The sequence below is a fragment of the Eubalaena glacialis genome, chromosome 14 (assembly GCF_028564815.1).
Source record: "Eubalaena glacialis isolate mEubGla1 chromosome 14, mEubGla1.1.hap2.+ XY, whole genome shotgun sequence".
Lineage (NCBI taxonomy): Eukaryota > Metazoa > Chordata > Mammalia > Artiodactyla > Balaenidae > Eubalaena > Eubalaena glacialis.
Window position 1 is genome coordinate 36,011,983 of NC_083729.1, and position 26,867 is coordinate 36,038,849.

General features: G+C 50.0%; 2 protein-coding genes across 3 annotated transcripts in view; both read right to left on the reverse strand.

The window, feature by feature from the left end:
* Positions 1 to 667: 667 nt before the first annotated feature.
* Positions 668 to 4,936, reverse strand: ZFP36L2 (ZFP36 ring finger protein like 2). Its single transcript, XM_061211230.1, has 2 exons — positions 4,590 to 4,936; positions 668 to 4,057 (listed from the first exon to the last, which is right to left on the reverse strand). The coding sequence occupies exons 1-2, from the start codon at positions 4,638 to 4,640 to the stop codon at positions 2,633 to 2,635; spliced, it is 1,476 nt and encodes a 491-aa protein (XP_061067213.1). The 5' UTR covers positions 4,641 to 4,936; the 3' UTR covers positions 668 to 2,632.
* A 1,841-nt stretch (positions 4,937 to 6,777) lies between these two features.
* Positions 6,778 to 26,867, reverse strand: part of THADA (THADA armadillo repeat containing) — a 318,246-nt gene continuing 298,156 nt past the window's right edge. For both annotated transcript variants that reach the window (XM_061210468.1, XM_061210467.1), the window contains exons 37-38: positions 10,540 to 10,709; positions 6,778 to 9,462 (exon numbers count right to left, since the gene is read on the reverse strand). In XM_061210468.1, the coding sequence (XP_061066451.1) occupies positions 9,106 to 9,462; positions 10,540 to 10,709 (527 nt within the window). In that variant the 3' untranslated portion in view covers positions 6,778 to 9,105. The remainder of the gene's footprint in view (positions 9,463 to 10,539; positions 10,710 to 26,867) is intronic.

The window sequence follows — 26,867 nt, forward strand, 5'->3', positions numbered from 1 at the left end:
ACAGTTGTCTCAAGCACAGACACTAATCCTTTTGCATAAATAACGTGTGTGCTCACTCCCAGAGGAAGCCGTCCACATAAACATTACCCAGATATAAGTTTAACCTGTTTCATCTTCCTTCTCTTTCTGTCGTCTGTGGACAAGGACACAGCCAGGCTTTCCAAAGTCCAGGCCAAACCCTGGTTCTCCGGCCCAGGAAAGGCTGGGCCTAAGCCCCCATCCCCAGTTCAGCCAAGGGCTGGCAAGACCCCTCCTCACCCAAGCAGTTTGGTTCCCTGTGCGTCCCAGTGGGAAAAAAAAAAAAAAAAAATCAGACCTTCAGCTGCCACTGCAGACACGTGATCCGCTTGGTGACTCACAGGCAGGCCACACGCCTCAGGCCTCCCAGCCAGGCCCAGCCACCAGCCAGTCAGCCAACACGGGGATGCATCTTATTACCAAGGGGAACAGCTAACTAATGCCCTTGACAGTCCAAATTACTTTCTTTCAGCTAAAAGAACTTGTATAAAAAATATATAGGGGGACAGGCTCTTCTGAACTCTGGCTCTGCCAGCTCTCTAAACCCTAGCCCCCAATCCCTCTAAGACCTGGGCAATGCATGACAGTGGTGGGAAGCCAGAAACCTAGATACTCCCATTTAAAAAAAGGAAGCTATCTTACACATTAATACCTTTTTTTCCCAAAAGTTTTATTGGGGGAAAACTACAAAACATTTACAGTACAATGTTTACAGTCACAATTTGTAGTGAACTGATTCCCCAAATATATTACAACTCAAGTTGACTTAACCTTGTTACATTCAAATACCTACTTCTGTCAAAGTAGTCCAGAATACATACATACATAGTGCTCCAACTGTACCTACGTACAAACAAACTACGTCTACTGCTCATTCATCCGCTGTCCAGGAAAGCATTCCTGCCTTTCCACACGGAAAAAAAAAAATAGTACAAGTTTTGGAATTTTCTGTAATTAAACAAGGCATATTCATGTACTACATACCATTTTAGCACTAAGAGGTGGCCTCTTCACTTTATAGCTATACAAAAAAAAGTGGTAAAAATCTTTTCCTTTTGTGCAGTTGAACCCATCCTACATTCAAATTCTCTCAAGCACTAATAGACAAAATACTTATTTGGTTGAGGAAGTTTTAAGGCAAGTTCTGGCCCTTCCAAAGGCACTGTGAGATTACCCTCCCCCCCCCATTATTGCTACATGTCTTTATATGCAGAGTATGTCACAGTAGAACTGGTGGAATAAGCAAACAAAAAACATTTTCTGATTTATAAAGATGGAATGAGAAAAGCATGCCACATGTAAGCCTGATTGCGAAGTATGTGGTCACTTTTTTTCTTTTAAAGTTGGATGGGCTACAACCATTATACATTCTAAGAAAAACTCATAAGATATTCCTCAAACTACTTCCACAGCATCAAGATAAGATTTCCGTAAAGAAACCATGCAATCTTTCAAAATTTACGTAAACAAGGAAAGAAATTAATGAAATAAATATTACATACAATCTCTTAAATTAAGATTTTTTTTTTACTCATTTACAATAAAATAACCAAGTGAAGTTACAAAAGGCATATATTACTGTGAAAAGAACATACACTCCACATTTTGCCGATTAATAATGGCAATCATAATTTAACATAATAAAAGAATATATATCTATTGCTTTTCATCATACTTGATAAATACAGTATGAACAAAATTTTCAATGTATACTTTTCACAAGATAATAAATAAGTTAAATAGTTTTTTTCATATTGAGTTGTGGTGCAGTGGTGCGAATCAACTCAAAACAGCTAAAAATTCAGCAGTTATTCCCCAACAATTACAAACTAAGCTCTGCCCAAGGCTTCCAGAAAGAGCAGACAAAATGGTTCTAACTTAAACATCCACTAAGTGGTGGCAATGAAACCAGGAACCAGTATGAAACTTTGGAATGCAAGGGTTTTTTTTTTTTTCCAGACATATATAACTTCGTTAAAAAACAAAAAACATCTATGGAGCTGAGGTCTACTATCAAGGCATATTCTTGGCAGAATATTGGATTCTAAAAGCTTATAGGTTTAGCAAGGTGTTGGTTGGCTTGTTTGTTTACACTGGTCTGAGACAATTAGGAACCTCTCTCAAGATAAGAGTCCCCACATCTGGACTGTAGCTAATGCTTTGCAAGTGAAGATATGGAATGGTGGTTGGTAGCTGCTGGTGCTGGGTTGATTTTTCCTAAAGTCCCAAACTCATCGGAGACCTAAAAAAGTTTGTGTTTGGTTTTTGTTCTATTCGCATCACAACTGCTGTTGTGAATATTTTGTTCAATACAAAAAGTTCGTTGGCTTTTTTTCGCTCAACAAGAATGAAATTTCGTAATAATAATAAAAATAATAATAAAAAACAAAACAAAACAAAACAAGAGGAAACCGAAAGGGGAGGGGTGGGGGCCCCTCCCGGCACACAAGTTCGAGTCCAAGTGCTCGGTGCGGCCTGCAGTCTGCTTGTGGCCGAGGTCAGCCCCCCACACTCCCGAGCCTCCCTGCCCCCAGCAGGGGCGCGACTGCAGGGGCTCCCTCCAACACCCCCAGAACGGCCTTCCCTTCCTCCTCCTCACTAGCGCCCTCTTGCCTCAGTCGTCGGAGATGGAGAGGCGGCTGAAGATGGGCAGGCGGCGGCCGGGGTCGAGGCTGGGGGACTCAGAGCCGCTGAGGCTGCCCGAGCTCAGGGAGCCGCTCAAGTAGCTGTCGCGGTCAGACAGTGAGTCCGGGGGACTAGGGGGCGCGTCGAACACGGGCGACTCGGACAGGCGGCGTGGCAGCTGGAAGCTGAAGGGCGGCGAGGGCGGCGCGGCAGCGCTGGCAGGGAGGGGCGCGCTGGGCGGCGCCGGGGGCTGCGCGGGGGGCACTAGGCCCTGTTGCTGCTGGCTGCGATAGTAGGCGGCGGCGGCCACGGCGGCGAAGTTGTGGGTCTGGATGGCGAGAGGGGTGATGAGGCTGCTCAGCTCCGGACCGAAGGCGAAGGCGTTGTTGGCACACGAGGCCGACGAGCAGGTGGCGCAGGGTGCGCCCGGCGCGAGCAGGTCCTCGGCGCCCCCGGTGCCGTACAGCAGCGCGGCCGCGGCCGCTGCCGCCGCGGAGGCACAGCACGTCGGGGCGCCCGAGGGCGTGGAGGCAGCCGAGGCCGAGGAGCAGGACGAAGCGGACGAGGAGCAAGACGAAGCCGAGGAGCAGGAGGGTGGCGGCGGCGTGCGCGACGTGGGGCTGTCGAGCAGCAGGGGCGACTCCAGGCCCCCCGGGGGCTGGTGGTGGCCTGACGGGAAGCCCGAGAAGCTGAGGCTGTGGTGCAGCTTGGGCCGCGGCTCCCGCGGGAAGCCCAGGTGCAGCGCGTCGCGGGCGCTGAAGGTGCGCAGGTCCCCGGAGGCGCCCCCCGACGGCGCGGGCCGCCGCTCATCAGCGTTGTGGATGAAGTGGCAGCGAGGCCCATAGGGGCAGAAACCGATGGTGTGGAAGGTGCGGCACAGCTCCGTCTTGTACTTGGGGTGCCGCGTCAGGCTGCGCAGCTCGTGGAAGCCATGCGCGAACTGGCACTTCTCGCCGTACTTGCACGTGCCGCTCTCCTCGAAGGGCCGGCACAGCTCAGTTTTGTAGCGCGTTGAGTTGATCTGGGAGCCGCCGCCCCCCTTCTGCTGCTGCTGCAGGTGCAGGAGGTGCTGGCTGCGCTCGCCGTTCTCGCTGAACGAGCGGTCCCGGAATTTGTTCTCCTTGTTCAGCATGGCCGTGCCGCCGCCCCCCGACGGCTCCTTGAGGGTGCCGTAGGAGGCCGGCCCGCCCGCCGCCGCGCTGCCGCAGCTGCTGCCGTTAGCTGCGCCCGGGAACTTGGGCGAGCAGCTGCCGGGGCTAGGCGCGGGGTGGGCGAGCGCGTGCAGGTTGCTGGCTGAGTGCCGTCGGAGGAAGCCCGGCGTGAAGCCCGAGCTGGGGGCGGCGGCCACGGGTGTCCCCACCGCCTTCTTGTCCAGCATGTTGTTCAAATTGAGGTTGGCCAGGGACTTCTCCGTCTGCCAAAAAGGAGGGTAGCGGGGAAGGGATGAAAAGTGGGAAAAGGAAGAGGAGAGGGATGCGTTGGGGTGAGTTGCAGAAGAACCACTTCCAGCCCTCCAATTCTTTTTCTTTTTTTCGGATCTCGACTCGGCCCCCAACCTCCACCCTTACACGCGCACAAGAATCAAGTTCGCGTTGGGAGGAGCCGGACTCTCCACCCTAGGCCGCGCTGGGTTGCGACATGTGATCCTCAGCCGTGGGCCGCCGGCCTGGGCGGCGCAAACCCCGTCCGGGAAGCCCCGGGCAAGCGTGGCTGTGGTCGGCTGCGGAGGAACTAAACAGCTACAGCGACTCCCTCCTGCCCTTCCTCCCCGCTCCTTCTCCCCGTCCACAAGGTTCGCGCACACACTGCGAACTCCGGCATTTTTCCCGAGCCCAAAAAGTCAAGGCGGGAAGAGGACCCCCAAAGCCGAGGACAGAAGGCCAAGCCTGAAAACTCGAAGGGCTTCCTGCTTGCCCGTCCTCCTCCCTCCCTGCTCCTCCGCGTACCTTGCACAGGAAGTCGATATCGTAGAAGGCGGACAGAAGTGTGGTCGACATGTTTCTGGATCCTGTAATGGTCGGAGCTGCAGGCTGGGAGGTCCGGAGGAGCCCTCGGGGCGGCGCGGGCGGGCTTGAGCCACGACGAATAACGGGCGAGGGGCGGGGGAGGGACCGAAAGTTTGCTGGGGGGCGAGAAAAGAGGCAGCGGGGGCAGCAGCTTGAACTGGTTTGAGGGTGCCCGGGAGTGCAGAGTGGGGGGAGAGGAGAGTGAAGCTAGAGCGCTCCTCCGCGCCCCGGGGTGCCCGGCCCGCCCCCCCCCGCGCGGAGCCGACGGCAGCTCGCGGACTGCTGGAACTCAGCCGCCCGAGAGCGCGCGCCCTATATAGAGCCCCGGAGCGCGGCAGCGGCGGGGCGGGCCTGCCGCGGGGAGGGGACAGAAGGCTGACCCCGCCGGGGTCTCCAGGCAACGCCGCCCGCCGGCTTGCGGACGTCAGGCGCCTTCCTGGCCTCCCATTGGCCGCCGCCAATTTTTTTTTCCTCTGGGGGAGGGGGCGGAGAGGCCTCGGGGCGGGGCTGGCCGCTGGGGCGCCCGGGGCGGCGTGGAGAGCTCGGCCCAGATGGGTGCTGCTGGGTGGCGGCGGGAAGGTATGGCTCCCCTCCTCTGGGGCTGTACTGTTGGAAATCCCCTGCACGTTTAACGTGGCCGGGTTTCTGCGGCCCTGGACGTGTCTTTTCCCGCCCGGTCCTGCTAGGCGAAATTGCGGAGCTTTTATCTCCCACCCTCGGTTTTATATTGGGCGCGGGAATTGCAAAATGCAAGAATATTGCAACCGTCCGCGCGGCCCGGCTGTTTTTGCTAAGGGTGCTGCGGCCGGGGGGCGGGGACTCTGGGCCCGAGTCTGACCGGTAGTGGCTCCATCCCGACTGCACGTGGAGACGCGGTGGGGGTGGGGGCCGGAGCGGCCACGCGGGCGGCTGCCAGGGCAGTCTCGCCCGGAGGAGCCTGGGCTGGTTCCTCCGCCCCTCTTCCCGCCCAGCGTGCAGTAAACAGGGCTTGAGCGCCGAGCCCTGCCGGGCAGGGCTGAGTGTCTGAGGACAAGGCGCTGGCTTTGCTAATCACATCACAAGACCTTGAGCCAGGGCCAAAGGCGCGGAGTGGCGCGGGGCGTCCCGGGCGGGGGAGCCGGCTGGGAGGACGGAAGGAAAGGCCAGGAGAGCCGCGCAGGCATGGAGGCACTTCCCAACGCCTCGTCCGTCTGCTGATCTGTCCGGCTTTCCCCAGCCCTCCTGGGGGTTGTGGTACAGCTGCCAGCCGAGGCTCCCGCCCGCCGCAGCCTTGGCCTGGCGCGCCCTCCTAGCCCCTTAACTCCCGGGCCATTGAGGGCGCCGCGCCCCGCCTTAACTCGTTGTGGGCTGAGGGCTCCGGCTTAGGCCGACCCGCAGCCAGGCTGGGCTAGGCACCGAGGATGCGCCTGGTGGGCTCGCCCCGGTTTCCTTCTCTCGCCAGACCCACACCCCAGAAGCCCGCGTTGGGAAATGCTCTTTGCCAACGCGCGCCCTCCGGGTACGGGGCAGACACCCCCCCCTAGCGCCCAGTGCAGCCAAAGCCACTGTCAGCCCCACTGGGGCAGATCTGGAGTCCGGTCCAGGACACTTCTCACTCGGCGTCTACGGATATGCTGCCAAAAAAGCTGGAGCGGGGCCCATGATTTCGCACACCTGGCAGCCTAGGCTGTAATTGGGCCTAAGTTGGAAGGTCCAGTACCCGCCAGGGAAAGAAGCTCCCGAGACCCACGCCCCCTTGCCCAGTTGATCTTGTTTCTGGCTGTTTCCTTGTGCTTACTTCCATTCGGTGGCGCTCATTCCCTGTTTCAGTTACCCTGGGAGGGAATGAGCCAGGCCTGTCACTCAGGAAACCTACTCTTTAGAGTTCAGCTTGCAGGCAGAGCCCATTGCTGGACTCCTCACCCACCCAGGGAGCTGGAGTCAGCGTAGGGCTGCAAGGACTTCAGGATCAGAAACATAGGGCTGGAGTTCAGGCCCTGTCCCTTATAAGCCATGTGATTTTAGGCAAATCACAAAATCACTTTGGCACCCGGGTTTCTTTGTAAAACTAAGATAATTCCTGCTTTACTCATCTCTCACCTTTGTCAAGGTGCAAATGAGTTATCTGTTAAGGTTTTTAAAAGATAAGTATACTCCATCTTATTTATTAAAACAAATTGACAAAGCATAAAAATGGAGAAAGCCAGGCCTCTGGAGTATGGCCAGATGGGTGGAGGTCTACAGAATCGTGAATGCAGTGCTGAGGGGTCACCAAATCTTGGACCCTCGAGCTTGGAGCCAAGGGCAGTGACCTCAGAAGAAGTGACTGCTTCACTCTTGCCACCCGGCCTACACTGGCCCCTTGACAAGGCTGGGCAACCATGGCTGACACAGCCTAGAATACCCAAGAACCCTGATGCTGTTTTCTTTGTTGAAATGAACCACAGCACAAGAGTCTGAGGATGGCCCCAACAGTGGGGTATTCTGAGTTTCCCGTGGGAATGCATCAGGAAAGTGTGAAACAGCAATTTCCCTCACCACTGCTACTGGAGGTCAGTGACAAGATTTCAGATACAAAAACCAGTGGAAACATCTGTCTCTCCTGTGCTCTCAGGCTGGCTACAACCAGCCAAAATCAAAATCTGGGGTAATTCTCAACAGCTATGAGAACACCCACTTTGCAGGCTTGGTAGAAGGACTTTGGAGCTAACATGTAAACATGCTATGGTACATGCTTTGGTACAGAGTACCTGCTGGTAGAAAATATTTTTATTATTATGTAACTGCTTTTATTTCATTTTAAATGGAGAAAAAAGGAATGCTGGCCTTTTCCAGTGAGCTGGGCTTTGCTGGAGCCAGTTTCATAATTATTCTACCATGGTTATCACCACATTGTGCCAACAATTCCCTGACTTCTCACCAGCCACGTCTTCTCAGAACAAAAAGAAATGTTCAGTTGGCAACTTTCCATCAAGTGTGGGCTACACAGATGCCTAACCAGGTTATTAATTCAGGATCACAGAAAACACATTTTGAGCTGAGTAGTGCAAAACCACCAGGGAATTTCCTGTCTCTTCAGGGCAAAACTTTGGACACTAAGTTAACTTCTTTCCTTGCTTCTTCCTACACAGACCTTTCTCTATTCTTCTAGTAGGCTCTATTTTTTAGTGTTAGGTGGTTTTCTTTCAAAGAGAAACAAATTACATTTGAAATATAAGTCTTTCTGTAGTAGGAAATGATCATATCAAACCCTCTCCCCTCTAAACTGCCCCTCCAGACCCTCAAACATGAATAAAATAATTCTGATTGCTCACCTGAGAGGTATTTACAGACCCTAAAAAGCTGGGCCAAGTGTACATAGGATTACTGAAATGATTTTTTCAGATAACTAGGATGAAAAATGAACGTGGATGAGGCTATGACCCATCAAAGCTATGAATTTCAAGATAACTGTCTTTGGGTAACACTTACTCTCAAATTATAAATTAAAACTGGTAAGCCAGTGAAAAACAAAACTAGCAGCAAAACGTATGCAAGAGCGACACCTGCTGGGTGTCTGAGGAAGAGGGGAGGGCTGGACTTAGAAAAGCAGAAAACCCTTAAGGTTTCCAGGTTAAATCACTGAAATGGATAAAAGTTTTCTAGCATCTTAAATAAGAATCTTCTTGTTACTGCCACCAAGAAAATGACAGTAAACAGTGTAGGCATCAAATAAGTCATTTATTCTGACTCTCCTTTCCCCAGGTTCCTTCTAACAGCCAAGAGTCTATGATTTCACTGGGTGGTGAATCTGTTTTCCTAACAATAGCACAAATACTTTTTATGGTGGGGAGAGGTGGGTAGGAGCTCTTAATGGCTCTTTTAATAATTAGGATGGCATGTGTAGGTCACTGAAGGCTTAAACATGCAGACAGTAAAAACAAAATTATTTGTATGAAGTCGATCCTTGATTCTCCCAGGATCCAACATTTGGAACATATTTCTGCCTTTGCTAAAATCGAATAAAATTTGGAATTCTGACCAAGTGGGCTGTTTGCCAACTAATCCAGCTCCTACAACTAGCCAGAAAAGGGGGGGAAAATCATGTGTTAAAACCCAACTCTGTGTAGTCAATTCAGAGAAAAATGTAGGCCGGCTCTGGTTGGACACTGGAGGTCCTGGGGGATGAAAAAGGCTAATTCAGGCCTGCAGGTGGCCTGCACCTGGGAACAGAGTCAATATTCAACGTGGTAGCCTCACTTCCTACAGTAGCTGCAATAAACGAGGCTGCCTTGAATGACTGAACTGAAGAAAAAGTCCTCTGTAGGACAGAATACTAGACTCACAGAAGTGGGGGAGTTGTGAAGGGGAGAAGACGCTTAAGTTTCTGTTCAACATTTTCCTGCGGATTGACTGGGGGAACAATCCACCCTACCCCCAACCCCACAAGTCTTCTTTCTTCAACAAGCCGTTTCTGTTCTTGGAAGAGTTAACTGATTCACTGCTGCAGGAGAGTCCAAAGCCCTGAGAACTGGGTGTCTTCCCCTTCCTTTCCTTCCAGAAACGCCAGTAGCCTCAGGCAAGCCAAAGCCCTTTCCTCCCGAACGCGCAGTCTCGTGAACTCCGCCGTCTTCAAAAACTCAGCAGTTGGTGGCAGCTCTCTGAAGAGCTGGGAAAGGAGGTGGCATTGCTCTGACGCTGTCCTCTGAAGATGACAGAGCCTCTCGGGGCTGAGGGGACACCAGCTGGACTTGGAGAGGAGGCGGAAGAGGTGCTTGTAGAGGTATTTCATGAAGATCAGGGTCTCAGCCCAAAAGTTGACTTCTGTTTTTTCAAACAGGTAGTCTTCTTCCACCTAAGTCCGATTAAAAAGCCAAAAGTCAACCTTACAGGGGATGCTGACTGGCCCCAGTCCAGAGCAGAGTCCTGGCAGATGCAGAAGCAGTGTGTCCCCTCCCCACCTGACAGAGGGCCCACTCTCGCCTGTCAACACCCCTGTACACACAGCACTTGCAGCCTTGAAGGTCACCTTCTATTTTCACTCGTTGTACTTCTCCACTGGAGAGAAAATTTTTTCCCCCAGACTTAACATGACCTTTGATAAAGATGTGTTTGTGGTTCTCAGCCAAGATATTTTGGGGGCTTGGTGCTGAAAAGGGGACCTCAACACAGGAGGGGGCCCTAGACCTGAAGGTGCATCTAGAAATCAGAGAGGAGGGAGGAAGGGAGATCTGAGCAGCAAAGAGCGAAGAATTGACAAACATGAGACACTAGTCTCTCAGTATGAAACCAAATTTCTATAATGCTGGGGATTTTCAAGGTCATTTTATCACAGACACTTTATCTTGTCTCCTAATTTCCCATAAACAGGCTGCTTTTTGAACTATTGGCCTGCTGGGGATGCCAAGAAGGCCAGCTGAGTTAGACACTGGCAGAGACGAATTTCAGTTCTCAAGATGCTTTTACTGCTTATCTGGGTCCTCAGTTTCCCTATCTGTTGACTGACCCCCACCTGGCGAGGCTCACAGTTTTCTTCAAGCAGCAGAGACCCTGGAAGGACCCTGATTCTCTGGAAGTGTTTCACCTTCAGACCTAACCATGGGGAGCCCCTGGTCACTCCAATGTTGACGAATAAGCATTCTCCATAATTAAACTCTCAACTTCCAAGGGGCCTCTTTCAAAGACCCCTCCCCACACTGATCGGAAGGCTTACCGTTGGAACTCCACAGCCAGCACGAGAGCTGCCCCAGCAGCACCCTCGGGCTGCTGGGGCCATTTGGAGACTCCCTAATTGCTTACTGCTCTGTAATCTGAGCATCCAGAAGCACACTTTCAGCAGGCACATCAAGCCCATGTAAGCCTGTAAGTGCTGCATCCGGTGGGTGTAGGATCACTCCCACCCACCTCCACTGCCCTGACACCCCAGGATTACCTGATGCACGCTCTCCACACAGGCCATGAGGTCATCACCCTCCCCCAACAGCCATCCTAGCAGGACTGGGAGTCCAGGGGCCAGCTGGTCCCACTGCTGGAGCAGGTCACACAGCACAGCCAGGGCCAGATCCAGTGCGATGGAGGCGTCCACCCGGCAGAAGGCAAATTCTGTGGAAATGAGAGAGGTGAGCTATGAATGTGCTGCTCAGGGCCAACTGGGGAGGCTGTGCAGGACTCCAGGAACGTTAAAGGCTTCAGGTAAAATCACTGCCAGGGACTTCCCTGGTTGCACAGTGGTTAAGAATCCGCCTGCCAATGCAGCGGGCACGGGTTTGAGCCCTGGTCCAGGAAGATCCCACATGCCACGGAGCAACTAAGCCTGTGTGCGACAACTACTGAGCCTGCGCTCTAGAGCCCGCGAGCCACAACTACTGAGCCCGCGTGTTACAACTACTGAAGCCCACGCTGCTACAGCCTGTGCTGAGCAACAAAGAGAAGCCACCACAGCCATGAATGAATGAATGAATGAATGAATGAATGAATCTGCCTTAGCAATGCAGGGGACATGGGCTTGATCCCTGGTCCGGGAAGGTCCCACATGCCACGGAGCAACTAAGCCCGTGCACCACAACTACTGAGCCTGTGCTCTAGAGCCTGTGGGCCACAACTACTGAGCCCGTGCACCACAACCACTGAAGCCTGCGCGCCCTAGAGCCCGCACGCCGCAACTACTGTGCCCACGCGCTGCAACTACTGAAGCCCGTGCACTCTAGAGCCCGCGAGCCACAACTACCGAGCCCGCGTGCTGCAGCTACTGAAGCCCGCCTACCTAGAGCCCGTGCTCCACAACAAGAGAAGCCACCGCAATGAGAAGCCCGCACACCGCAACGAAGAGTAGCCACTGCTCGCCGCAACTAGAGAAAGCCCGCGCGCAGCAACGAAGACCCAACGCAGCCAAAAAAAAAAAAAAAAAAGGAAAATCACTGCCACTAGCCTGGCAGGGGGGAAGCTGGTGGGATAATGGGATACGCTCACTAAGAGTTATTAATCCACTCCTGAATCCTGCTGTCTGTGCAGCTAGAGTGAGTCATAGGCCTGAATCCCACCATTTCCATACCCCCTATCCCAGTGTGGACAGAAGCAGCCCCACCTACAAGACTAGACATCTATCTCCCCTCAGCCCTTCTAACTGGAAGGATATCACGAAAGCTTCCCACCCAGCGTCTCCTCTGCAGGCCTGCTGACAATGCCTGAACTCCATTGCTTTGTCCCTTCCTCTGAACCAAATCCCATTGAGCACATAACACATTAACTCTCTAACATCTTAGAGCAGGGCATCAGCAAACTTTTTCTTAAAGGGCCAGAAGGTAAATATTTTAGACTTTGGGAGTCTTACGGTCTCTGACTGAAAGCAGCCATAGACAATATGTAAACAAATGGTTGTGGCTAGGTTCCAATAAAACTTTATTTATGTTACAATAAAATTTGACTTTCATGTAATTTTTATTTCACAAAATAATATTCTTTTGATTTTTTCCAACCATTTAAAAATGTAAAAACCGTTTGTAGTTCACAGGCCGTACAGTGACAGGTGGGGGGCTGGAATTAGCTCATATTCTGCTGCCCTCTGTGTTAGCGTGAAATCGTTTTCCAGAGACTCATTTTCTTAGCTGGATGGAGGAAGGGTGCTAAAAGAGTCGAATGGGGTGCAGAAAGAGGAAGTGGGTGCCTTGGGGAAACCATTGCTTACTTCACCATTTTGCCTTAGACAGTCCTAAATATGGGTTTGAAGGGAGGCTCAGGGCGTTGACATTTCTGCTAACAACCCCGTGTCTCCCACCCCCAACCTGGAGGAGGCCTGAAACGTAGGACTGAAATCCCACCGCACAGACAATAAATCTCTATGGATGCCTCCATACACCAATGCTTATCTTTCAATGACACACTTCTACTGAGACCTCATCTTTCTCAAATCCACATCTCCACTCCAGCCCACAGACCTGTCTGTGACCATTTGGCCCCCAAAGAGACTTGCTCAGCACACAGGGAGAAGCCTGAGAGTCTGGAATGGAAAGCTGAGTTCCCCAGGGCATTGAACCAGGCTTAGTGGACCTATTAGGTGCCGGTCCCTAAGCAAGTCCTTTCTTTCCAGTCCTTCAGCATCCTTTGGGTTGGGTATTACCATCCCTACTTCACAGATGAGGAATCCAGGCACAGATACTTTAACTCACTTGCGTACAGTCAGAGAGCTTTAAGTGGCTATAAAGAAACCGGAATTGACAACAAGTTTCATGGTGCATGCAGAGCACAGATTTGGAGGATTAGCACCAACATTCCAGAGATGTAGGTCTTCCTGGTGAGATAAACAGAGTTGGTGAACCTCCAGCAGGGCCAGCACTACATAGAGCCCATGACTCACAGAAGCAGCCAAAGGATCAATGTTACTATCCTCAGAGCCCCAAATCAATCCCTCAGGACACCTGCCCCTTAGGCTCTGCAGCCTGGAATCAGGCTTCAAACTGCGAAACAGAAAAAGTTGGGGGGAGGCGTGAAGGTACATTTTAGCTGTCGGTGTGAGCCATGTGTTGGTCCAGCCTTCACCTATAATACAATCTCTATTTTTATCTCTACTGACTCCCCTGTGTAGTTCTCAACTGGTTTAGAGTCTGTATGGGGAAGAGATACCATTAATCGGCATCTTTCAAACCTCAAAGAACTGAAAATACACATGAAGATCAGCATACAATTAAACACATAGCAGATGCTCAAAACATTCCAGTTTATGGCTCTAGAGATCATGAAATCTCTTCCTTTACCCCACTTGATTTGGTTTGAATACTAACACAGGGACTGCCACAAAGAAAGCCAGCAAGAAGCTGATAATAACGAACACTTTCCTTCTATTTGAACTCTTATTGCTCCCACCACCAGGAGGGAGGTATCCTTATTTAACAAACAAGGAAGTTGTGCTCACAGAGGTTGGGTAACAGGTCCAAGTTTGCACAGTTAGCAGTGATGGCACTGAGCTAAGTCTCCCTCAGTCATAGGCCAACCCCCCCCCTGCAGGGAAGCCATGGAGAAACACTCCCAGTAACCCGTGGAGATGAATAAGTCAGACTCAGTTTTATCACTTTTATTCATGAAAAAGAGCTCCCAGCTGGGGGCCATATTTTGAAAAAAAGGGTCAAACCTGTAAGTCCTCAGTATTGTGGCACCAGCAGCAGGTCAGCTTATCTTGAAATCTTCCAGAAAAACCTGCCCTCTGATTCACCCGTTTTCCCCGCAACCTTTCTTTTTGTCTCCTTAAGGCAAGGACTGAAAGCCCCATAGGGAAGGAAACAGTTTCATCCACCAGCAAAACCAGTGCCTGCAGCTCAGGCAACATTCCTGCTGGGTCCATGAAGAACACTTGGAGGTGACCAGAGATGCCACCAGGAAGGCCAGACTGATGCACCTGCCCCACCTGACACGACAGACATCCTCCATCCTGCACCATTTTGCTGTGCATCATGCTTAGGAAGCGGCAGGAGTGACAGGAATGACGGAAGCACAAGAGGAGAGCTGGTGTGTTGGCTGGAAGTGAAATCTACTAGAATTATAACCATCCAAACACTGACCCTGCAAGGTGAGGAGAGATGGGGAAGGGACACTGGGTTGGGGGTGAGGGCAGGATTAGTTGGATTTAGACCTGCTTGAGGGGCCAGGTGCACCTCACCAAATTCCCTCTTTTTCTACCTTGCCCTGGATGAAGATAGCTCAGCCAGAACAGCCCAGATCTCTACTGGCCAAATGCCTTCTGCAGGGGAGGCTGAAGAGTAGGGGGAGGAATTTTTCACCTAACCATACAGGCCAGCCAAGCTCTCACAGGCCTGCAGGTCCATCGAGGAAGCAAGAAAGCAAGTGACCAAGCAACAAGTCTGTCGGAAGAATCTGTTGTGTGTCCAGAACAGCCAAAACAATCTGGAAAAATACAACAAAACTGGAGGACTTATATTCCCAATTTTAAAACTGGCATAAGGATAGACATAATATAGATCAATGGAATAGAACTGAGTGTCCAGAAATAAACTCTCACAATTACAGTCAATTGATTTTTGACAAGGGTGTTAAAACAACTGGCTGGGGGGAAAGAACAGTCTTTTCAACCAGTGGAGCAAAGACAACTGGATATTCACATGCAAAAGAATGAAACTGGACCCCTACCTCACAACATATATAAAAATAAACTCAAAATGTATCAAAGACTGAAGTTTAACAGGTAAAACTATAAAACTCATAGAAAAATAGAGGAGTAGGCAATGGTTTCTTAAATGTGACATCAAAAGCACAAGCAAAAAAAGTTAGACTTCATCAAAATTGAAAACTTTTGTACTTCAAAGGACATCATTAAGAATGCAAAAAAAGGGGCTTCCCTGGTGGCGCAGTGGTTGAGAATCTGCCTGCTAATGCAGGGGACACGGGTTCAAGCCCTGGTCTGGGAAGATCCCACATGCTGCGGAGCAACTAGGCCCGTGAGCCACAACTACTGAGCCTGCACGTCTGGAGTCTGTGCTCCGCAACAAGAGAGGCCGCGACAGTGAGAGGCCCGCGCACCGCGATGAAGAGTGGCCCCCGCTTGCCGCAACTAGAAGAAAGCCCTCGCACAGAAACGAAGACCCAACACAGCCATAAATAAATAAATAAATAAAGAGGCTGAATGTTTAAAAAAAAAAATTATGTAAGAACCCAACTTGTGTGAACTATTAAAAAAAAAAAAGAATGCAAAAAAACTCACAGAATTGGAGAACATACAAGGGATTTGTATCTAAAATGCATAAAAAAACTCTTAAAACCCAATAATAAAAAGACAAATAACCCAGTTAAAACCTGTGCAAAGGGTCTGAATAGACATTTCTCCAGAAAACATATACAAATGACCAATAAGCACATGAAAAGATACTTAGCATCATTAACCATCAGGGAAAGACAAATCAAAACCACAATGAGAAACCACTTCATACCTACTAGTATAACTTTAATAAAAAAGATAGATACTAAGTTTTGGTGAAGATGTAAAGAAATTAAAACTCTCATATATTGCTGGTAGGAATGTAAAATGGTGCAGCCACTTTGGAAAACAGTCTCAAAGTCTCTCCTGCTCTTAGGCATATAACTAAGAGAAGTATAAAAAACATATGTCCACACAGAAATGTGTACATGAATGTTCATAAGAGCATTATTCATAAAAGCCAGTAAGTGGAAACAACCAAAACGTTCATGAACCAATGAATGCATAAATGAACTGTGGTACATCCATGCAATGGAATATTATTCAGCTATAAAAACGAATGAAGTACTGATACATGCTACAACACAGATGAACCTTGAAAACATGCTAAGTGAAAGAAGCCAGACACAGAAGACCACATATTGTATGATTCCACTCATACAAAATGTCCAGAACAGGCAAATCACAGAGACAAAAAGTAGAGTAGTGGTTGCCAAGGGTTGGAGAATGAGGAATGACTGCTGATAGATACAGTGTTTCTTTTTGAGTTGATGAAAATGTTCTTGAATTGGATAGCGGTGATGGTTGTACAACCTTATGAATATACTGAAATTTGTACATATGCACACTTTAATTTGATGTATTTTATGCTATATGCATTACATCTGGGCTGGGGGGCATGGAGAGTGTGGGAGGCTGAAAAATGGCCTCCCAGAAGATATCTATGTCAAGTCCCCGGACACTGTGAATGTTACTTTACTTGGAAAAAGGGTCTTTGCAGATGTGACTAAGTTGAGCCCGATACTGAGATGAGGAGATAATCTTGGATGATCTGGGTGGCCCCTAGATGCCATCACAGTTGTCCTAATAAGAGAGGGGCAGGGGGAGGTTTGACACTAGATGCACATAGGAAGACACACAGAGGAGAAGGTGATGTGAAGACAAGAGGCAGAGGCTGGAGTGATGCAAGCAAGGAAATGGTGACAGCCTCCAGAAGCTGGAAGAGGCAAGGGCCAGATTCTTCCCTAGAGCCTGCAGAGGGAGTGTGGCCCTGCTGACACCTTAATTTCAGACTTCTGGCCTCTAGAACTATGAGATGATAAATTGGTGTTGTTTTAAACCACCAAGTTTGTGGTCATTTGTTACAGCAGCCACAGGAAACTAATACAGAGGAACCAAGGGTAGGTTGTGGGATTTCTTTTTGGAGTGATGAAAATATTCTAAAACTGTTTGTGCTGACGGTTGCATAAGTCTATGAGTATGATAAAAAAACACTGAATCATACTCTTTAAATGGGTGACTTGTATGGTATGTGTATGGTATATCTCAGTAAAACTATTACGTTAAAAAAAAAACTCTGCTATGTGCCCAAGTTAGTTCCAGTTGCTGGGAGGAAGCCTGGCCACAGGGCCTGCCTGGAAAGGGCTAGTCTACTTGAGGAGCCAAATGTCTAGAGCCCTCAGGCTTGCTTGTGGGGCCCAGGCCTCAGGTGCTGGAGGACTCTGCAGAGGTGAATGGTTGGGTCAGAAGGTGGAGAGAAGGCTCGAGAAGACTTCCGGGAGGAGCTGGGACCCTGCCTGGCCCTTCACCATATAGTCAGGAAACAGGTGCTGATGGTCTGCTCTGGGGCCGGTGCTGTGCTAAGTACTGTGGGAAAGCAAAGCAAGTGGCTGACATGTGCTGTCCTCAGGAAGCTGGTGGTCTAGACTGGAAGGTCAGGCTAACACTCAGGCAACAGTAAGGAATCAGGTGCTCCATGGAGTGGTCTGGATCCCAAGAGATGCAGGAGTCAGGGGAGGGGAGACGTCAGTGCGGGGGAAAAATCATCTCCTAGACTCTCCCCCACTGGCTACGTAGCTAAGGCAAGCCCCCTCTGGGAGCGCTTCAAGGGGGAAAGGGGTGCTGGCACACACTCATGTCTGTGGGGGACAGTGCAAGGCAGACTGGATTAACAGTCACTTGGAAGCGAGTTGGAAACCCAACAAATGAGCATTTAGAACTGGTTAATCCTGTGCTTTCCATCCTTGAGAATGAATAACTCGCTTGGATTGCAGGGGAGGGCAGCAGACAAGAGGCTGCAGGGCTGCTGCCGCGTAGACTTCCTCTTGCTACTGCTCCGGCCACATCAGGGCTCTCTTGCCAAGGCAGACGCCTGGGGATCAGAAACTCCTACTTGCTCCCCTGCCGTCTTCTTTCCCACCTCCAGGAAGAGGCCCACCTTGGGGCTGGGAGCTGAAGTGCAGGCTTCACGCAGTATGCTGGATCCACTCAAAGTCCCAGGCTGTGTCCCCCGACTAAGAGAAGGGATCATTTCTAGGCAGGTAGACAAGCAAGTCATAGGCTTTGAGGTCATTTTCAACTGTACTGATTAAAATGAAAGTGCCGACATAGATTTTTTCTATGTTGCCAACCTTAAAAACCAATTCAGACCATGGATTAGAAACCTACCGTCTGATTCTAAAGTATCATGGGGGAGATGCCTTCTAGACCAAGGCCATTGGTCAAGCCTCCTTCCCAGTCCTTCCCAAGAGAGGTCAAGTCAGCCCAGGAAATGCTGAGCAAATGGTGATGGGTTGGATTCTCCCTGCCACTAGCTCTGGAGAATCCTGTTTCAGGCATTTGTGGAAAATCCCTCAACCCTGCCACCCAACCAACTCTCTGCTCCCCCCACCCATTTACCCATCAATTCAAGCTTTTATCTCCCCACAAGTATTTATCGATCACCAGATAGGGGGTTGGGAGGGAGGGGGGACTGTGAGAAACATGAGGAAAATTCCAGGCCCTTCTCTCAGAGAGCAGATAGTTTAGTCAGAGGCAAGCTGACACATATGAAGTGTTAGGAAATAGTCCAAGATGGTGCATGACAGGGACTAATTATACCATTACTAGCAGTAATGAAAGGACAGGAGAAAAAAAAAAGTGGGGAGTGGGAGGAGGGAGAGCTACACGGAGGGGAAACTCGGGCAGGCAGAGGCCAAGCATAGCTGGGATGAAAAGGAGGAGCAGAGGGGCGGGCTTCCCTGGTGACGCAGTGGTTGAGAATCTGCCTGCTAATGCAGAGGACACGGGTTCGAGCCCTGGTCTGGGAGGATCCCACATGCTGCGGAGCAATTAGGCCTGTGAGCCACAACTACCGAGCCTGTGCGCGTCTGGAGCCTGTGCTCCGCAACAAGAGAGGCTGCGACAGTGAGAGGCCCGCGCACAGCGATGAAGAGTGGCCCCCGCTTGCCACAACTAGAGAAAGCCCTCGCACAGAAACGAAGACCCAACACAGCCAAAAATAAATTAATTAATTAATAAATTAAAAACCCTTCATTAAAAAAAAAAAAAGGAAGGGCAGGGAGGTTAGACCTGCCTGTTTAAGAGGGGGGTTTGGGGGAGCTGGAGGTGAAGATGGAGGGGCAGACGGCCTAGAGCAGGCTTGGGGGGGCAGAGTTGAGTAAGTACAACTGTGCTTCCTTTTTTGTGAGTGAAAATATTTTAAGGTTTCACTAAGCTGTTTCCAGACAGCTTCATCATTTCCAGTCTTCTCCATAGATTTCTTCACATCCCCCTCAGCAGGGCAAGAGCCTGTATTTTAACTAGTCATGAGAAACAAGTGTGGAACCGAAGCTTGGTTCAGCTGCTGACTCTGCCATTCAACTCTTGCAGGGTTTCCAGGAACCTCACTGCCCCCTGCCCCTGCTGACCCTCTACCCCTAGAGCCGAGGCTCTCCACTCTCCAGGGCCCTCGGAGCCAGGGCTCAGCGGTGGGATCTCCAGGCACTGCGGTCAGTGAGAGGACTTCCTAAACCATCAAAGGTCATCATCTCAGACTTTACCATGAAACAGAGCTCCCAGATGACCCCAACCTGAGACAGATGACCCAGAGGAAGGTCTGTCCTAAGGAACAGAGAGAGGTGGCCCCTCCAGCAGCTCTGATGAACCCAGCAGGAAGTCTGGGTCGGGGAACATGGGTATTCGTGGTATTAGTCTCTGTTCTTTAGCTGAATATTTTGAAAATTTCATCAAAGAAGACGCGAATGTGCCAGTCGGTGCTCCCAAGGGCAGCCCAGCAGGCACTGAGACCACTGCCCACGCACTCACGGCTCTACGTCGTGCCCTGGATGAGTCAGCCCCTCGCCTCACTCCCTCTTGGCCATGGTACTAAGTCTGGCCGGGAACTCAGACTTCAGCTGGCCCAGGTGGACCCTTCTTCCTCCTCCTACTTCTGTTTCTTCTTTTTGTTTTTTAAGCCCTGAAAACCACTGTTTAAAAGACTGTACACGTAGGACTTCCCTGGTGGCGCAGTGGTTAAGAATCTGCCTGCCAATGCAGGGGACGCGGGTTCGAGCTCTGGTCCGGGAAGATCCCACATTCCGTGGAGCAACTAAGCCCCGTGCGCCACAACTACTGAGCCTGCGCTCTAGAGCCCGTGAGCCACAACTACTGAACCCGCGTGCCACAACTACTGAAGCCCGCACACCTGGAGCCCGTGCTCCACAACAAAGAGAAGCCACCGCAATGAGAATCCCACGCACCGCAACAAAGAGTAGCCCCTGCTCGCCACAACTAGAGAAAGCCCGCACGCAGCAATGAAGATCCAACGCAGCCAAAAATAAATAAATAAATAAATAAATTTATTAACAAAAAACAGAAAGACCGTACACATAGAGGCAACCAAACACACACAGCTCCGGGGTTCCCAGGCCCCACGGGACCCAGCGGAAGCACCAGTGCAAATGGACTGCTGGGTCCTCACACAAGTTTGGTACAGCTCACATGGTTTTTTAAATATCAGATTTCTCATAAAAATCCAAATGCCTAGCATCTTTGGAAAATTCAGAAAATTAGAACCTGATGTCTCTATGCCTGTGTTTTACTGCGACTTAACAGCTGCTTGGAGCAGAGCAGTGGCCACGCCCTGTAGGAGGCATCTGTGTGCCCTATCTGGCCCTACTGCCTCCCACCTCACCCCTGCAGGCATGCGGGCTTGTGGCGCCTACACTAGGGTACCCAGGAGGGCAGCTGGCCTCCAGCCAGCCCCTTACCTGTACAGACGAGAACACTGAGACCCTCAAACAAAGCTCTCTCCTCACATTCCCTCCACTGCTTGCTGGGCCTTCCCTCTCCCTCCACCTCTCACGGCTTTGATTTCCTCATCATTCCTTCTGTGTGATGGATCTTCTTCCTCATCTTGACTTAGCCAGGCCTACTCATCCCTCCGGACCCAACTCAAGTCCTGTGGTCTGGGTCTCTCCAGCCCACTGTGACCTGTCTCTGCTCGTACCTGTATTCAATGTGTTCACAGATGGTGAGGAAATGCATTCCGTGGCTGAGCCCCATGTCTCTCCTTTTCCTGGAATCACCCATGAGATAGCAGTGGGCACACAGCAGATACCATTCACTTGGCACTTGACTAGAGTCTTGTACTAAAGCAACTGACTTAGGGCTTTGTTGAGTTTCCCCAATGGGAAAACCTCAAGATCGCAAGAGTCCGGTCACACGTGGAGACAGGATTATTGTTGCCACTTTACATTTAAGGTTATTGAGGTTTAGAGAACTTACTCTTTCAAGATCACCCAGGCTGTACGTGGTAGGGCCAGACACAAACTCAGATACAGGCTTGTCTGACTCCAGAGCCTGTATTCTGGACCATTCTGCTAAGCTACCTATAAATGTTGAATGAACAGATGGATGGATGAATAAACTGATTATTTCCTGTTTGCCACCCCCCACCTCCCACCCCCGGACCCATTCTTTGTCCTTCTCTATCCCGCTCAGTGCCCCAGGAATTTGATCTCCATGGATCAACCCAAGTCTCCTTGCCACCTGGCTTCTACCTAGATTCTTCTAATAGGGAGGGAACACTGAGATTTTGGAAGGCAGGAAGAGAGAGAAGTTGGGTGTTTCTTTCCTGTATCCTTCCCTGCAAGTTGCCAAGGTTCTGGCGGTGGCTGTAACCCTAATTCAGCTCCCACTGGGTTCTGTAACCTCGGTCGCTCTGCTCTCAGCTGCAGGGTGCGAGGGGCAGTGGCAGTTTCCTACCACTGCTGGTCTCTAAGTGCCTCCCTTCACCTGGCAGTTCTCAACCTCGACATGTTACCCCCCAGGGGACATTTGCCAATGTCTGGAGACATTTTTGGTTGTCACAGTTCAGAGGAGGTGGTGCTACTGGCATTGCTGGGTAGAGGCCGGGGATGTAGCACTGCTGCTACAATGCCCAGGACAGTCCCTTCTCCAAAATGTTGACAGTGCAGAGGCTGAGAAACCCTGCTTTAACCTTACTACCCACAACCTTGCACAACTGCAAAGAGTCCCTTCAGTGAAGTCTCTTGAAGTAAACACATGGAGGGAGGGATGGAGCTCTTCAGTGTTCATCAGGAACCAGAGGCCTGGGTCTCTATCTGGGGCAGAGGAGGAGGAGCTCACCTCCTCACCCCCTTTTTCTGGAAGGCAATCCCTAGCCTTACCCCACCAGCTCTCTGGGCAGAGAGGTGACAACAGGTGGAAAGCAGCCACGTGAGATGAACAGCCTGCTACAGAGCCCTTTCTGTCCGGAAGTGGAAAAATTTTCCAGTTCTGGAGGGAAAGGATAAAAACACCATGATTTGAAATTCTAAAAATACTTGGGGAAAAAAAATCTTTCAAATATTAGTAATTTGCTTTTTCTTAATTTTCTAGCTATTTTCATATGGAACAAATGATCTGGGTTCCCAAAAGTTCCTATAGACCCAGCTCCCAAAGACTGAGATCCCCACAGGTATAGTCATGTGCCTGATGCAAACCTTTTTCCTGGTGACCTATTATGAAACCAGAGATACTGCAGCAAATCCTTTGTTTTCATTTTAAAGAAAAGATATATTTTTTTAAAAAAACTTTATTTTTAAGGTTAAAAAAACTATAATTTAAAAATGTGGGCACACCTCAAATCACTGGGTAAATATATATATGTATATTTCCCCTCCCTCCCGGTTTTAAAAATGGATACAGCCTACATGAACGAAAACAAGTAGCATTTCCTAAGAGTAAAAAGTGTGCACTTCTTATTCAGTAGGGCCATACTGCACCAAAAAGGGGTTGATAAATTAAGTTACAGCTGGTTAATAGTTCACTTGGCTCAAAGCTTATAAAAATACTTGCATTTGTTCACTTCTAACCACACCAAAGAATAAGAAATGAATTCAAGCAAATATCACCCTCAGGCAACAACACTGTGGAAAAGACCTGGTTCTCCTAGAGGCTTGCAATCTGAGGAGGAGGGAGTGGCACCCACCAGCTCTCCACCTTTCCAAGGGACTACAGTTTTGTGTGCAACACTCTGTCCCATTTCTTGTGGTGACCTTCCAAGGTCAGCGGGGAAGAGTAAGGCACACATGGGCTTTGTCCGTGGCTGTTCCAGAGCAGGATAACCAAGGTGTGCCCCTGGGGCCCTGGTGTGTGAAGGGGCCACAGGGTGAGGGATGAGCTGGATCCAGACCAGAGATGCTCTGGATGATAGCGTTGGGCCCACACTTGGCATTCCTCTGTTCAGTGAGGATAAGTCATGCCAGCCCTCCCTTCCTGCATGGGGTGCTAAGGCAGCCTCTGGTCCCCAGATGAGCTGGGCCCTCTCCAGCACTTCCCTTGCACTTGGCCTGCTCCTTGGTGATTTCACTCTGTTGAGCCTCCCAAAGCGGGCAATCACCTCCACCTCTTTGTGGAAATTGAGCGCCTTGTGTGCTTTATTCCTCTCTACATGGTCACTCACCCCAAGGTGCTCCTCCTGGAAGGGGCAATCTGACCCCTCTCTCCGTGCCCCTGCCCAGTGAGCCAGTGAGGGCAGGCAGGAGAGCCTTTGATGGAGATGGGGTACAATGAGGATGCCTATAGATTGGGAAGCCCTCTTGGGGGTGGGGGGAAGCTGGGCAATCTGAGACTGCTTCTTCCATCAGCCTCTTCTTGCTCTGCCTGGGCAGAGTTCAGCAGCTCTGCAGGCACATTCCACATTCCTTATTTCACCAGCTTGGATCTTGCAATTTCTCTTTTCCCTTTCCTTGAAGTCACTCTAGATTTCTTTAGTTGATTTTACTATTGGAATTTCTTTCTCTTACAGGGAATTTCTTCTCAGCCGGAGCTCTTAGGACTGACCAGCTCCTTCTGAGTTCTTCCTGAGGCTTCTCTGGCCCTCAGTGCACCCCCTCATACTCCTCCCTGGTTCCCCACTCCCATCCTCAACCCTTTCAGCTTATTCAGGGCTCGAGGTGGGAGAGAGGAAGAAACCAAATGACTGATTCATTTCAGCACAGCTGTTGTGAGCACAAGGCGCTGTGCCAGGAGCCAGAGCTCCCCTGAAGGTGTCCAGTCCAGGCCCGGGACACAGCACAAAGCTCCAGATGGGGGGCTGCCCAGCTCCCCCAAACACACTGGTGGGATATGGAAGGTAGTGGATGAGGATGGTCCGGAAGTGTATCTGAAGACTAGAAATTTAAAATCAGAAACATCCAGGACGGCAATTTTTCTCTCCTAAGAACCTTCCCACTATCACCTCCCAGCCTTTATCCAGAATCCAGAAAGCTCCCTTATAGGTATCATCTCCTCATTGCCAGGCTTTTACAGCTCTAAACTGAACCAAGACAGTCCATGGTAATATAATGAGCGAATCAAGGTATACACAACTCCTAAACTCAAAAAGTGATTTTTTAAAAAATTTATTTATTTATTAATTTATTTTTATTTTTGGCAGCATTGGGTCTTTGTTGCTGCACGCGGGCTTTTCTCTAGTTGCGGCGAGCGGGGGCTGCTCTTCGTTGCGGTGCTCAGGTTTCTCATTGCAGTGGCTTCTCTTGTTGCGGAGCATGGGCTCTAGGCGCGTGGGCTTCAGTAGTTGTGGCACGCGGGCTCAGTAGCTGTGGCTTGAGGGCTCTAGAGCACAGGCTCAGTAGTTGTGGCGCACGGGCTTAGCTGCTCTGCGGCATGTGGGATCTTCCCGGACCAGGGCTCGAACCTGTGTCTCCTGCGTTGGCAGGTTTTTTTTTTTTTTTAATTAATTTTATTTATTTATTTATTTTTGGCTGAGTTGGGTCTTCGTTGCTGCGCATGGGCTTTCTCTAGTTGCAGTGAGCGGGGGCTACTCTTCATTGCGGTGCGCAGGCTTCTCATTGCGGTGGCTTCTCTTTGCTGCGGAGCACGGGCTCTAGGTGCGCGGGCTCAGTAGTTGTGCCTCAAGGCTCCAGAGCGCAGGCTCAGTAGTTGTGGCATACGGGCTTAGTTGCTCTGTGGCATGTGGGATCTTCCCAGACCAGGGCTTGAACCCGTGTCACCTGCATTGGCAGGCAGATTCTTAACCACTGCGCCACCAGGGAAGTCCTGGCAGGTGGATTCTTAACCACTGCGCCACGAGGGAAGTCCCTCACAAAGTGATTTTAAGATATATAAACAGTGCTCAAAATGTAAGTGCCTGTGATTTCAAAGTTTCTGGGGAGTTTGTACCTTGAGATTGAGCTCACTCCCAGGTTACCCAAGGCCTTCCCTATCTGTGGCCAACATTCCCCAGCAGCCTCCCTGCAACTGCGGTTGGCCTCCCAAAGGCATCGGAACCACCTGCTGCCATGACCCGGGGCTGGGGGAGGTGAGGCTGAGGCTGGAGAAGCCTGAAGGGAGGGAAGCAAAAGGAAGGGAGAGGCCACAGAAAATCTCTTTTTTTAAGAACAAGCCAAGGAAGCCATGACCATTCAGAGAATACAGAGCAGTGAGGCTCTGGGTTTTTAGCAACTAAAAAGGAGAAAAGATCAAACTGTGGCAGGATGGATGTAAATGAGCTGCTAGGAAGAGCATCTGGGTCTTAAGGGTTTTGAGGCCCTGGAGTTCACTGCCCACAACAGCTCCTTTGCTTTCAGTATCAGCCCTTCGGTGGGGAGGGTGGGAGGAGGGATTAGGAGGAGGAGGAACTCTGGGAAGAAGCCGGTTGTTTTTGACCTTGAGGATGTTTTGATCTTGCCATGAATGTTACTGGTAAAAACAATCAACATAAAACTAAACTGACAATGGCTAAATAGCACAAGATAAAATTCATAATAATCAACCAAAGCAGTCATTCTGTTTGTGACACTGAAAACTGCAAATGATAAGAATAATAACTAGGGGGGAAAATGTGACTTGGTGGAAACGAACATACAAACAGAAACAAAAAAAAACTTGACGAAGTCTAAAACCAGGTATGGTAAAACTCTTACTAAAATTTTTGACTTAAAAAGCAAACCTTCACTGCCAAATTTATAGATAAAAGAGTTGATACTTAAGAAAATAAGGGAGAACATTAGAAAATTTTAACTGCTCTATAGAGAAAATCGATCAAGGAATTAAACTGGCTTGATGGAGTTACACTGGAAAATAAGTTCTTGATGAAAATTTATTAATGTTGGTATAATTCAGATTAAAAATTTGTACTTACATGGAGTTGCCATGTTCTCCAAGTCAAAATGGTGAGGTCAAAACACAATGAACTCATTTTGAAATTTCGGTTGGCTTGAAGGGACAGAAAGGAAGCAAGTCTCCTCTGAGTTTCGTCCTTGCTCAAGGAGTACTCAGGCTGCTCCCAGAGCCTTCCTGTCCCTAGACTCATAGCCTCCCACCTCTCATCTGAATCCAGTCTCTGCCAGTGTGAGCAGTGCTTTGGCACTCTCTCCTCAGCTACTTCCTGCCCTTTCTTTCCAGGGGCAACTCATCCCTGGCCCTCACCTCTGTATCCACAGTTACCTGTCCTGACAATTGTATCTCTCCATCCCCACTGCCCCTCTGAGGTTCACCCTCACCAGTCTTCCTTTTGGAACCATGGCAACCTTCCAACCAGCCTCCTTGCTTCCAGTCTTATCTTTCTTGTCTCTAAGTCATCCTCTACCCTATGGTCTGGGTGATCTTTCTAGCACTTCCTTTAAAAGTCTTCAGTGGCTCCTCAAAGCCCAAGTGTCCTAACTCCTTAGCATGAAAGGCTCTTTCTGCCTGGCTCCCCTGCCCCTATAGTTACAGGACTAAGTACGTCCATGGCTCTCTTGTATCACACCCCCATCACTAGTAGATTGGCCATACCAGGCTTTAGATCCACATCTTCCTTCATTCTGGGCTGTTGAGTCCCTCTCTCACTAAGTTCTTCCCTCGTCTTAGTCCAACCTTTTCAGCATCTCTTTGGTGACCTCTTCATTTCCAGAGAGACTCCTGGTTCCTCAGCCTTATTCCTTCAGTTTCTTTCCAGATCTAGCAGAATGAGGTCAATGTGTCTTAGAGGGTGAGGATGGGGCAGTACACACCTGCTATTCCTTGTCAGAGCAGACCTAGGAGAATCTATCAAGAAAGGACCTCCAGTTCCTCAAAAAGTGAAACAC

Bases quoted from the DNA above. Each gene is read 5' to 3' on its own strand.
- ZFP36L2 (XM_061211230.1), bottom strand. From the start codon at position 4,640: ATGTCGACCACACTTCTGTCCGCCTTCTACGATATCGACTTCCTGTGC. The intron at 4,058-4,589 runs GTACGCGGAGGA...CCTTTTTGGCAG, and splicing joins ATATCGACTTCCTGTGCAAG to ACGGAGAAGTCCCTGGCCAA.